Source organism: Lepisosteus oculatus, chromosome 5 (genome assembly GCF_040954835.1).
Source record: "Lepisosteus oculatus isolate fLepOcu1 chromosome 5, fLepOcu1.hap2, whole genome shotgun sequence".
Taxonomy (NCBI): domain Eukaryota; kingdom Metazoa; phylum Chordata; class Actinopteri; order Semionotiformes; family Lepisosteidae; genus Lepisosteus; species Lepisosteus oculatus.
In genome coordinates this window covers 14,677,167-14,689,504 of record NC_090700.1, presented here as the reverse complement: position 1 = coordinate 14,689,504, position 12,338 = coordinate 14,677,167, and the positions used below count along the sequence as shown (strand labels likewise).

At 38.4% G+C, this 12,338-nt stretch overlaps 1 protein-coding gene across 10 annotated transcripts in view; it reads right to left on the bottom strand.

The window, feature by feature from the left end:
• Positions 1-12,338, bottom strand: part of fryb (furry homolog b (Drosophila)) — a 115,186-nt gene that overhangs the window by 49,137 nt on the left and 53,711 nt on the right. For all 10 annotated transcript variants that reach the window (XR_011189629.1, XM_069190145.1, XM_015341861.2 and 7 more), the window contains exons 11-21: positions 11,882-11,983; positions 10,748-10,851; positions 9,130-9,238; positions 8,671-8,757; positions 7,587-7,758; positions 6,325-6,457; positions 5,937-6,044; positions 4,802-5,057; positions 3,947-4,129; positions 3,123-3,209; positions 501-760 (exon numbers count right to left, since the gene is read on the bottom strand). Coding sequence is in view for 9 of the 10 variants with exons in the window: in XM_069190145.1 (XP_069046246.1) it covers positions 501-760; positions 3,123-3,209; positions 3,947-4,129; positions 4,802-5,057; positions 5,937-6,044; positions 6,325-6,457; positions 7,587-7,758; positions 8,671-8,757; positions 9,130-9,238; positions 10,748-10,851; positions 11,882-11,983 (1,601 nt within the window). In the remaining variant the exon portion in view is untranslated. The remainder of the gene's footprint in view (positions 1-500; positions 761-3,122; positions 3,210-3,946; positions 4,130-4,801; positions 5,058-5,936; positions 6,045-6,324; positions 6,458-7,586; positions 7,759-8,670; positions 8,758-9,129; positions 9,239-10,747; positions 10,852-11,881; positions 11,984-12,338) is intronic.

The window sequence follows — 12,338 nt, the reverse complement described above, 5'->3', positions numbered from 1 at the left end:
ACTTCCTTCTGCTAGTAAGTACTGGGACAACAGATTAACTTCTACAGTTCTTCCCACGGTGATCTTTGCTTATCCACTTCTGAAGAAGGATACCTTGCTTCAGTTGGAAGGTACCATATTTTGTAGTGTACTTGCCATGGCCTTTTTTTTTTACTTACAGACACAAGTCCTAGTGTGTTTGCATCTTTGGTCAATCAGGCCATATTAATGTGATCATACAAAATTAGAAACAGAAACTAAACCAGTAATGATTTTAAATATGAATACAAATCTAGCAAATCAGGGCTAATAAAACAATACTTTTCACACTTCTTTATGCAAATCTGTAATGTTGTTTTTACTGTCAAATTTCCCAACTAATTAAAGCACTTTTAAAATCATTTAAATGCACATACTGCCAGTCAAAGATACTGTATCTATACCAAGGTCACGTGGTCTCAGTATCAATAGCTGTGATGGACGCTGAAAGACGATCAGAGAAAATGACTGAATACACTTACGTAGGGTCGACCAGAGGCATGAGCAGCTGCAGTCTGGTGAAGGCATAGGGCCAGGCGTAGCTTAGGGCAGTGGGGCAGTGCTTGGGCAGATTCTCCTGTTTCAGAAAACTGTACAGGCACAGGACCCAGGGGTCCTTCACAGACTGGGCAAATATCCACACATGAGAAGGGCTCTTCACATCATAATGGCTGTTCACCAGCACAGCATTCCACTCCACCAACCACTGTAGGTCCACATGGTGGCCCAGAGGGAGGGCAGTCTGTTGAAATTAAACACACCCAGGTGTTAGAGCTCAGGTGCCACCCAGCTGTCCACATGATTGAAGAGCTACGCTGTTCCGGACATCTTCCATCTACCTGAATCTGAGATATAAACAGGGGCAGTTTTGCCAGGCATGGCTTCTGACGGTATGGCAGTGAAGCTGGAGTCCCAGAATTAGAAAGGAATGCAAATTTAAAGCTTGCACATTAACCTCTGTCTAACTATCAATTTCTTTTTAACTAATGAATTCCCCCTGTATATTTAACCAGGATATGCCATGTTTTAAATGCATAACAAGTTACATATATATATACATATATGGTGAGTGAGCACATTGTTAATAGCACAGATCTATCAGAATCTCAGCTGGTGCTGACATGATCCATCTTTGCTCAGAACATTTGTGTTTGTTCTTGCACGCTCTTGGAATTTGACATGTACAATACAGCACTGAATCAAATAGAATGGAGGGGGGCATCTTTTAGGGTGTTCTTTAAAATGTCATCTCTAAGAGTAACTTGAGTAAGTCTTGAGAAATTTCTCTGATGGCAGGCTAGGCAGAAGAGTAGTTTGCCACGTGTTGTGTTCCCAGGAAATATTGGCAGCTTGAGTGGAATGTAAATGAAATCATTTTTAGAGGACAGCAACTGTCCAGTATCGCACACTAATTTCTTTTCCCACTTTAAAACGAGCCGTCAAAATTTTGTTCTCACAGCAATGGCAATTTATACTAAGGTAGATATTAATTACAAGATTGCTTTTGTAATAAATGAAATGTGATGGGGTTAATTTACAGCACTGTAAGGCCACAGGCACACTATCTAATTAAAAGACATTGCTCTTGAGTAATCTTGCAGTTTGAGATCAGGGCTAAACCTTACACTGCACAGCAAAGAAAAGATGATCATTTGACTATAAAAAATAGTTTTAAGGGGGAGACACACAACCCCCTTTTAAGGAGGAAAGGAACATGTCAGAATCTGACCTATTCATCTAAAATAAATTTGTAAGAGCTTAGGAATGCATTCATTCCTATTTTTGAGCATGAAAAGGCACTTTTTTATTTTTTTTTCAAAATCCATCCAATTTGGAATTGCAGATTTCTTTTTTCAAGACTTTGGTTCATGGTATGGACTTCCACACATGCTCAAGAGAGAATCTGACACAAAGACACTCTCCCCCGATGTGCCAGCTTGCAGAGACACTGTCCACTGACACACCGCACACTGCACAGCTCCTGACAGGGGTGTCTGTGCCAAATACTCTAAAGGACCCGCCTGTCTCTCACTGACATCACTGCAAGTCTCCCAGAGAGTTGTTGTTCAACGAAAAGCTGTGAAAACCCTTCCTGACTAATCCCAGCCTGTCCCTCTTGCTGCAAATTGCTATAATGGGGGAATCCTAGCCATATCAGCTAGTTGATATGACCCAGGTTCAAACTACTGATGGATTCAAGACACCATTCTCTGGCTGACCCCAGCAAAGCCATTTTATTATCAGATTTTGGCATTACTAGGTTTGCCCTCATGTATACTGATACAATGGAAGAGCTGGCATGCTGGAGAAAGTGGAGGCAGTGACGTTATACCCAGGAGAATTGATTTCTGTATATTTTAAAGTGGTTTGCATAGACTCTACAATCACAAAAAATGGTTGCAATACTGTAGTTTCAAAAGAGCAACTAACAGAATCATGTTGAACCCTTTCCATGTTGTATGGACAACATGGACAAATTTTATTTTAATAAATAGAAGAATAATATTCAACAAAAATGAATTATAATAAATGTTGCACAATACTGGGATTTATGTTGGTGTAAAACCTTTAAATAACAACAAATCACCAACATTTACATTGAATTTTGAGACACCAACTAACCTACTCAGTATGCCTGTGGAACGAACAACTAAAACCACTCTTCTATCAAAGATAAAAAATACTAAAAAAAAACAACCCCCTTCAACACACATGATAATTTGATGTAATATCCTTTTGGAAAAAAAAACTATTACAGACCTCTGGCAGCCTCTACAGAACAGAAAGCCCCACAGTCTAGAATCAAGCTCAGCATCCTAGAGCAATAAGGATGCAGCACAAACCACTAACACCACCATGCCTTGCTCAGTGTTCATAATGACATTTATAAGCTTTATGACCAACCTTTATTGTGTAAAAGCATTTCTTATAGATTTTTATAATTAATTCTATTTAGACACCTTCCTTCAACAGAAGCGATGCCGTTTTCAGACATTGTCTCCTATAAATGTTTCAGCCCAAGCAAACCTATTTCCTTTAAGAGGGTACACTGCACCTTGTAAAAAAGCAACGTGTGTTAAGAAAAGCAAGTTTGCTATACATACCGAGTCTGACACTGCTACGTGGACAAAGCTCTCCAACACGGCGGAGCTCAGCTGATCCATCACTTCTATCATGGGCTTGTCATCATCCTGTTGAAACACATTTTTAAACACTGATCAAATTTCCTATTAATCTTTTTGTTTGTCTGTCGTGCAATTTTTTCAGTCTCCCGCTTTTTCTACCAGGGTAATATCATCAGCATACAATATCTCAGGTTGTTTAATACCATCCTAAGCCTTTCTAATCACCTTTTCATCGCTATCAATTAAGTCCAGTGACACTACACAACCTTGTCTCATGTTTGGGCTACCCTCACTCTTGTCTTCTGTTTTTTTTTCCTGTACTGTAGAGACAACGTTTGTGCCAAGAGATCTCTGAAATATTTAACTGAACTGCTCACCACCTATTTCTTCATCTTGGTTAACTGTCTCAGGCTATGCTGAGAGTATGCTAACTTATGATAGTGTATGGCTGTAGGATCAAAGTTGCATATTATCAAGACATTCTGACGTTAACTGCAATTAACCAGATCTAAAAAAACAAATTGTGGATTGTGAACCATCATGAGCGTGTGATCTTTATGTCCTAATTCTAGATCTGTACATACAGTACAAAAGTTTCCCAAACACACTGTAACATCTACAGACATTTTCCAACATTTACCAATTCAAATCAAACTAAGATCCGAATAGCTTCACATGGAAGGTGCAGGGAAGGTCAGAAAAGAACTGATCTTGTTCATTTTAACATAAAAACTAGAAAATGTTCCGTTTATATGTGCTGGAAGCTCAACTGTGTAGCATCCAGAAGCTTGGCCACGCCTTACCTCACTTTGTCCTATTGATGTAAAGAGCGCTCGAATCTCCTTTAGGATGGACACGGCTAATTTGTGGGTGGCGACCTGGCAGTTGCAGAGCAGCACCAGCGCGAACCCCTCCACGGCATGCAGCACGCTGCAGTGGGGGCTCCTCTCCGGCTGCAGCCTGTGACCGGAGCCGTTCTGTATCAGCTGCAACACAGCAAGGGAGCCCAGTGGATATCCGCACTGACTACCCAACTCGCTCCCAGTGAAAATAAGTAACCAAAGGAACTGCATTGCTTTGTTAATGCTTTAGAGGATATCATGAATCAGTGAGGAAATAAATGTCACGGTTTCGGTTTGGACTTCTAAAACCATTAAAAGAAATGACGGGATGTGATCCTCAAATCGGTAAGCAGCTAGCAACCAAACACGCTAGATAGGTTCCAAAGGAGAGGAGGCAATTTAACCATTCTTATAGCCTGATGTTTTTAATTATCCATCTAATCCTCCATTCATCCATCCATTTTCTCTCCACTGCATCCAATACAGGGTCGCGTGGGAGCCAGAGCCTATCCTGGCAAGCAACAGGTGCTAGGCAGGTCACACCTTGGATGGGACACCTGTCCACTGCAGGGCATACACAGACACAAACTCACACACAGGGCCAACTTCTTCCAGAAGCCAATTAACTTACCAGTATATCTTTGGACTATGCAAGGAAAATCACACAAACACGAGTGGAATATCTAAACTCCATTTTGTTTTAATGCGCTTACAAAATTCACAAAGAGGTAGATAAAAATAAATCAAAATTAATGCAAAAAACTATTTTAGCATCAATTCACCCATTCCCATATCTGCTAGAAACACTGGCAGTACCTCAGAAGCTCTGATCTTGGTTGGGTCTTGGCCTTTCCCCTGAGCCTGAATGGCCAGTTTCCACTGAGTCAGCAGCTGAAGCAGCAGCTTCAAGGAGGTGTCCAGAAGGCCTTGGTGGGTGTCATGGACTTCTCTGAGGAGGAAGTTGGTGAAGCCGAACAGCACATCCTCCCTCCAGTCGACAAAGTCCACCAGCAGACTCTGGAGGGAGTTCTGGGCTATGAGCCGCAGTTCATCATCCATGTGGATTGTCAGCCTTGGAAAGCACACAAGCTTTGTGAGCACCTTCTAATGTCACATGTGCAAACTAATGACAGCAAACAATATCAGTCTTCTTATGTGGCCCTCCTCATTCCAAACTTTCCCATCTCATCAGTCAATGAGAGACAAACAAGGCTGGTGGGAATATCAACTACATGAAGACAGAATTACAATACTGCAATTCAAAACTAGGCTTTATATCATTTCATTTTAAAGAAACAATTAAGAATTTGATGGGAAACAATAACAAGGTTAATCCAACGTAATAATTCTCTATCTGCTTGACTTCAGCATTCACTGATGTTGAGTATAAGAAACTACGTTTTCAAGATGCCAATGAAATAGCTACATAGCTACAAATCAAACACTAAGATAATCTTAGCTTTCAGCTTAGCCTACAAACTGCTTCACTTCCCAATTTGTTAATAATATTATTTAACAGCATCAGTACTTTTTTAATAACTGAAAACCTATTTGTTTCATTAATATCACAGATTTCTCTTACAAGGTAGTAAACTAGAACAGGCCACAGATACAATCAACCTTTTCCATAAGAGACAAAGAAACAATGATTTATTTAAAAAAAAGAATCCCTTTCACTGCCACTAGTAACTGCTAGCTAGAAGAAAATGCATTTGACAAATATGTTCTGGTACTTTGTACTGAGAAAAAAATAATGCATGTTCATAACGACAGGAAAAAAAAAAGTTCCTCGACTCTACAAGCTTAGGGTCGAGCTATAAAATCTAATTAGTACAGTCCACCCTTGTCAAATTACAGTCCTAAACTGAAGATGAAGCTTAAAAGGTATCAGATGTATGGGAAACCTGATGTAAGGTACATTCCTCAGATCGCGTTTCCGACAGAAACGTACCGAGCCAGCAAGTCTATCAGCTCCTGCTTTGACATGCCATCAGGCAGTATGCGTGGAATAGCAGCTACACAGGTCCTGAAAAGATCAATCTTTGGCTTCCTTTCACCCCTGGAATAAACACAGGCAAGGTTATACTTGAGGAAATACATTGAGATGTTTATCAGGTGTCCTATTAAAGACAGAAGAAGACTGGAGTCATAAATTACCACTTACAAAATACAGGTGAAAGCCATTTAAGTCAGATGTTTGTAATGTTTTAGATTAGGCCCTATAAAAATTCAAAGATTATATGCTTCACTATCATCGAGTTATCATTAAGCAGACTTTTCTAAACTTGAATCTGTACAATTCTTTATTGAAAGATTAATGTTAAATTAAAGGTCCTTACGTTATCATATCTTCAGGTTCTTTGTTCAGCATTTGTGCGTTTGTCATCATCATGCATCTTCCAACTTCTTTATCCAGCTGTCTGAGGATGTTGTCTATGGCTTTTCTCACCTGGGAGTAATATAATACCATACCTGAAAGGAAAAAACAAAACACAAGAACATAAGACATGAGTGCAGGTCATTTACCCCGTTTGGTAGTTAGTAGCTACTGTAGTAGGTAGCTAATGGATCCAAGGATCTCATACAGCTATTTCTCGAAAGAAGCCAGGGCCTAGCCTTCTCCAACAAGAATGAGCAGTTTCCAGTTGTGACTTACTTTTGAAACTGAAGGGGTCAATTGAGATTGTTTTGCCACTGTCTTTGAGGATTTTAAATACTTGGATCATTTCCCCAGATAGTCTTCTCTGTTTGAGATTAAAAAAAGGTTCAGTTCTTCTAGCCTGTCAGTGTAAGACATTTCTTTAAGGTCCAGAATGTATCTGGCTGCTCTACACTTATTCCAGAGCAGCATTTATTGTAATGTGGTGACCAAAATTGCACACAATATTCTAAATGAAATCATACTAATATAACATCCCTTGATTTAAATGCTGTAGTTTTAACTGCATTCTGTTTGACTTTTTTATACCTTCCCTATACTAATTGTGGCAGTTTGATCAACTATTTCAATTATTATCAATTGTGATTGCTGGTAAGGAGGTCTGGTAGGTTTTAAGACTTGGTGGGGAGTCCAAATAAAAAAACAACACTTGGGCCACTGCTCCAGTGATACTGGTTCCTACTAGACTTAAAAATAACTTGGCTCATTTATTCATTTTCCATGTGTGTCTTTTCCAAACTTCTGCAAAAAAGTAAACTCTTTACTCAGATTTCCCTTAAAGGTGTAAAACATGCTCGTTTATATGTATGTACTTCATCAAATTCTAAATGGTATTGATAAACAAGTAACATGAAAATGATATTTTTTGTGTTTTACCTCCCTAAACTGAGCCTTATGGATAAACTGAGTAAATCAGTGGAGATTTCTTGGCCTTTGAACCACGTTCTAAAGCTGCAGCGATGGACTGATATTTCCAAAAACAGACCAGAAAAAAGACATACAACACTAATAAATTATTGTTTTGCAGATTCACAGAGAAAGAGTGAGCCCTTCTGAAAGCTGCCAAAGAGGGCAGCCAGACAGACCTTTATTCCTGATTATCTACGTGGTGCTTGCAGGGAAGTGTTCTTGGAAAATAAAAGCTGTGCAGCTATCACTAACCAATCAGTTTGGCCTCCTCCTCTGTCAGCGTTTTGCTCAGGTAGGTCTTCTTGACCCTCAGAGTGTTGCCTGACGGCAGCACAGCTCCGGTGTTTGGCATTGGGGGCTCTCCATCTTTCTGCTGGAGGTTATCAGCAATCACCAGGAAAGCCCTCAGACCAATGTTCATTCTCTGGACAACACAAAGGAAAAAAAGCCTTTAAGCCCAGCAAGCCCCAAAAGCCAAGTTGTGAATTATGAATTATTTCATTGACGAGAGCAACCATCAAACATATAACAATGGGATAATTTTCATCTGAATATGAATCTCATAAACATTATGGAAGATTTCAGATATTTCTACAATTATGCTTTCACAAGAAATAACAACACCCAAGAATTAAACGTATTGAATGGCTTATCGAGTGTTTTCGTTAAACTGCTTGGCTGAGGGCCAACCTCCTGGCCATAGGACGAGGAGGCTGGGACTCCCATGCAGAGAGATTAGTGACCAAGGGGCAGCTGCAGAGGTGGAGATGGGGTGAAGGAGGGATGCAAAGAGATGTATGTAAAGGAGAGAAGGGGCTTACGTATAGTATTTATAATTCTGTATGTGCAGAAATGACACCAGGAATGATTACAATTCACTGACGGCTTAGGTTGAACTTGTCTGTTATCATCCCTCTTGAACTTGAAAACTCATTATAAAGTCCATTTAAGGAGACAGCAAAGATGAGCTCTGTTGTAATTCTAAGGCTGCAGAAACAGCCTTTACTGTTAATGGAATCGCATTTTGATCTTTGAAAAGAACAGCAATATGGAATATCAAACAAATAACATAATTACTCCTTATTTTCATCATTTTGTATAGATATGCACAGCAAATAAACATAATACCAATATGGTATCAGACATTATTTCCTGTCAATGAACGAGTAAAACTCGTACAGAAAGAATTATAGAAAGAACACAAACTATACTTTCTATATACAGTACTTACTATACTTACTAAAGTAAGCAAAACAGAAAATCAAGTAAACAGTGAAACATCACACAACACATAATGCAGTACAATTAAATCTATCCATGACTACGTTTTACATACCTCAGGGTTAAGACTAAAGGCTCTTGCTGGTTTCCCCACACTGAGAAGATCAAAGATGATTTCTTTCATTGCGAAATCAAGTCTTTCCTATGTAAGGCAATGAAGACAGCAAAAGACACTACATCATATTTCTTCACTTCACAATCAAGAACCTTGGAAAAGGATTGTGGTTAAAAAAAAGATGCAAAAACCAACACGCTTCACTGGTTTTATCATCTTTATTTGGGGGTTATGAATAATTATTTCACTGATTGACTAAACCGCTCGGTCAAATCCAGATTTTCACCAGTTTCGTAACCCCCCATTTGTAACAATATATTGTATGACACTTCAGATTTCTAATTTGAGGCTGAGTGATATTAGCGGCATCCACTCTGCCACTTAGCACAAGTGTCCAGTCACCATCAACCCTCAGGCTGTTGTTAAGGTTGACCTGTGTTCGCGAAACCCTTCGTGTACCTGCGCTATGAACTGGATGATCTTGACGAAGATGTTGAGAGGCATGTCCCTGGGTACTACACTGCGGGAGCCCTTGGGGAAGAGCGTGGTGATGATAGAGGTGAGGCGGCTGCACAGACAAAATCAAAAGGTAAGTCCTCCACCCCAACCCACCCCTCTGGAGAACCCGACAGCTCCGTTCACTAAAGCACAACCTCGGCACTCTCAACGTGTTTTATGAATGACGCAAGTTTTAGAAAAAACAACAAATTCACGTTTTGCATTCTTCTTTAAGAGAACAGATATCAGGTTGTAAAGTGAGATAGGAGGTACATCAGTATGGAGCTCCGGCTCAAACAACAGTCTCAATAGCATTCTGTTCCAATGTAGTGTGATTTTGGGAAACTATAACCAGACTATACACATTCAGAGTTGCTCAGTTTTTACATTTTTTTTCTGCTAGAGAGCAAATTATCTATTATCTATACAGATTGAATCTATTTATTACTATGCTATTCTAAGAAATCCCTTACAAGGGCTGTTTGTTGCTGGACCACTCTGCAAACTCTACAGCAGAAGTAAATTATTGATGTAGAGAACTGGGTCATTGTCTATTAAACTGACTTCCATCAATCTATATTCAGTACAGTGCACTACACATTTAGACTTCTACTCTCTTTTGAACTTCAAGCCTTAAAACAGTGTGTTCCCATACAAAGACTGTCCCCTTGTCAGATTTCTTCATCAAAAATAACTCATACACATGTACAGGTAAAGGAATATTTTTAGCACCCAAATGGTCTTTATTGTCAATAATATGACACTTCAAATCTGGGAACTATTTATTTTTGATGCATGTATCTTAACATAATAAGGCTTCCTCGATATCAAGTTGTAATTTAAAACCACTATGTGAGTATATAGTCACCATACTTTATTTTAAATGAGAATTTAAACAGAAAAAAGAGGCTTTAAAATAACAACCTTGCTGATTTTCAGACTTTTGACTAGACGTCAGGGCACCTTAATTAATACTGGGCTCAGATTCAAGAAAACAGATTTATTTCTTCACTAAGTGTTTATCACTGCCTTAAAATCTGTTTCATGTTCCTGTCTTTAAGCTTTTGGTAGTCCCCAAGCAGTTGGGCCTTTGTATCTATGCAACTGTAATGTTCTGTTACTGATCACACATGTAAACACTTTCTGCTTTTATCTCACAATGAAATACGGCAGTAATGTTCCTCATATTTCTAATGGGAGAGCTTTGTCTCCAAAATGTGGCCAGCCATATTGATATCCACTAACAAGTAGAACATGTACTTATTTAAGAATTTTAAAACAAAAAAATACAGAAATAACAATGCATTAAGACACAAATGCACTGAGAGCTTGGCCAAAGATTGTATTTGTTTTCAAATAACAAAAGAAAAAGAATAACATGGCATGAAGCAATTTCATAAACAAGGAAACCCGAAAAGTAAAAAAACGGAACCTCTGTAGGAACATATCTTCTGGCAAAGTTTAATATTTTGGTACTGTACGTAAAAGTTTGGCTCCACGGTGAAATTCATTTAAACATAAAGGAGCTACATGGTCAATGTGACACAGGTGATTATACATTTGGAAAAAAAGGATTTACCTCTGTGTTGCAGTATTGCTTTCACATTTGATTCTGATCATATAAACCCACAGCAGTCTGTATAGTGATTCCAGAGCAACACGGGCCATTTTGAGATCCTTATTCTGCAAACATAGTTAAAAGTTGGATTTTTAACACACTCAACAAGACTTAATGAGTTCATTATTTTCACCTTTCATAGTAAAAACTAATTTAGGGAGAAAAATGCAAATACCATTCAGGTTAAAATCTTTTGCAACGGTAATCATTCCAAAATAGTACCGCAAATAGTCCAAGCGCAGAAAATATTTTTATTTCTGTATTTCTGCTTTTCCTCTTGCATGTGAAAAGAAAATTCTACACGTAAAGAACAGAACTACCATTAAAGAAGAACAATAGCTCTAAGGCAAATATACTCTGAAATACAAAAACATTACTTTCATTAAGGTAATCTGATAAAGCACCACATAAACTAAAAAAAAAATAGTTACTGCAAATAAATCATAATGTCCTCAATAGTCCTGTCAGACCACATTCTTGAACACTCTACCACGCCAGTTTGATTTTATTGAGGAAGATGGTTATTCCCTCAAGCTATGATGAATCATAGTGAAGGCAAATAAACAACTCGAATGAAAATATAAGTTGTCCACTTAAAGTTTCTCTGTTCTTCAAAAACACAAAAACATTTCTCACAGCTCCAATTATCCTGCTCAACACTTCAGTGCTTTGCTTTATAAAAAACATAATACTGTCTAGTATATACTAGCTCGAGTTCATAAATACTGAGACCTCACGAGACATCATTATATTTAAAGGATGTACAGCACTGATGTTGAACAACCTGAATCGTTTCGAGTAACATTAAAACGGATGAGTCACAGTTATAAGGCACATAAGAAGAGGAGTCCTTAAATATAACTGTAGCTCTATCAATAATGTTATGTATCAAAACATAGCTTAACAGGATGAAGTGAGTAAGACATCACCGCAGGTAATGTCTAGAGACTCACTACAGGTATTGTGAAATGGAAGGAAACACACAGAAAATCCTCTTGTTCATTTTTCCTTAAGAAATGTTTCTGGTATACAAACTGTATTTGTTGTACGATTCTCTCTTTCAGAGTTAATACTTTTTACCTTGACAGTATTTACCTTGAGATTAGACAGGCAGGTGTTCAGAAAAACATGCCATCTGTTGAGAAAGAACTGTTTCTGGCTGACACAGAGGAGACATGTCACCAATGGGTACAATGCCTGGGGACAGACAGGAAATGAAAAGGTCAGAAAACTGAAATCCGTCATTGTCTTCCTAAAAGCTCATGTGTCAAAAGAAAACAAAAAACATAATGTTTGGGTGAAAAGTCAACCCCAGATTATGATTCCATACCATTCCTATATCACGTGTCACAGAGCATCATGTCTTTTCAGCAAAAAGAGAAAACAGCATTGTCTATTATACTTTTTATACATGCACTTCATCAGTAGTTTTTATTTTTTCACTAGTATTTTTATTTAGTGTTTCACCAACTCATTTTTTATTATGTAGGTGTCTTTCTGGAAGTTCAGCCTTTTCCAGATAATTATTTCTTTACACAACCTGATCAGCTGG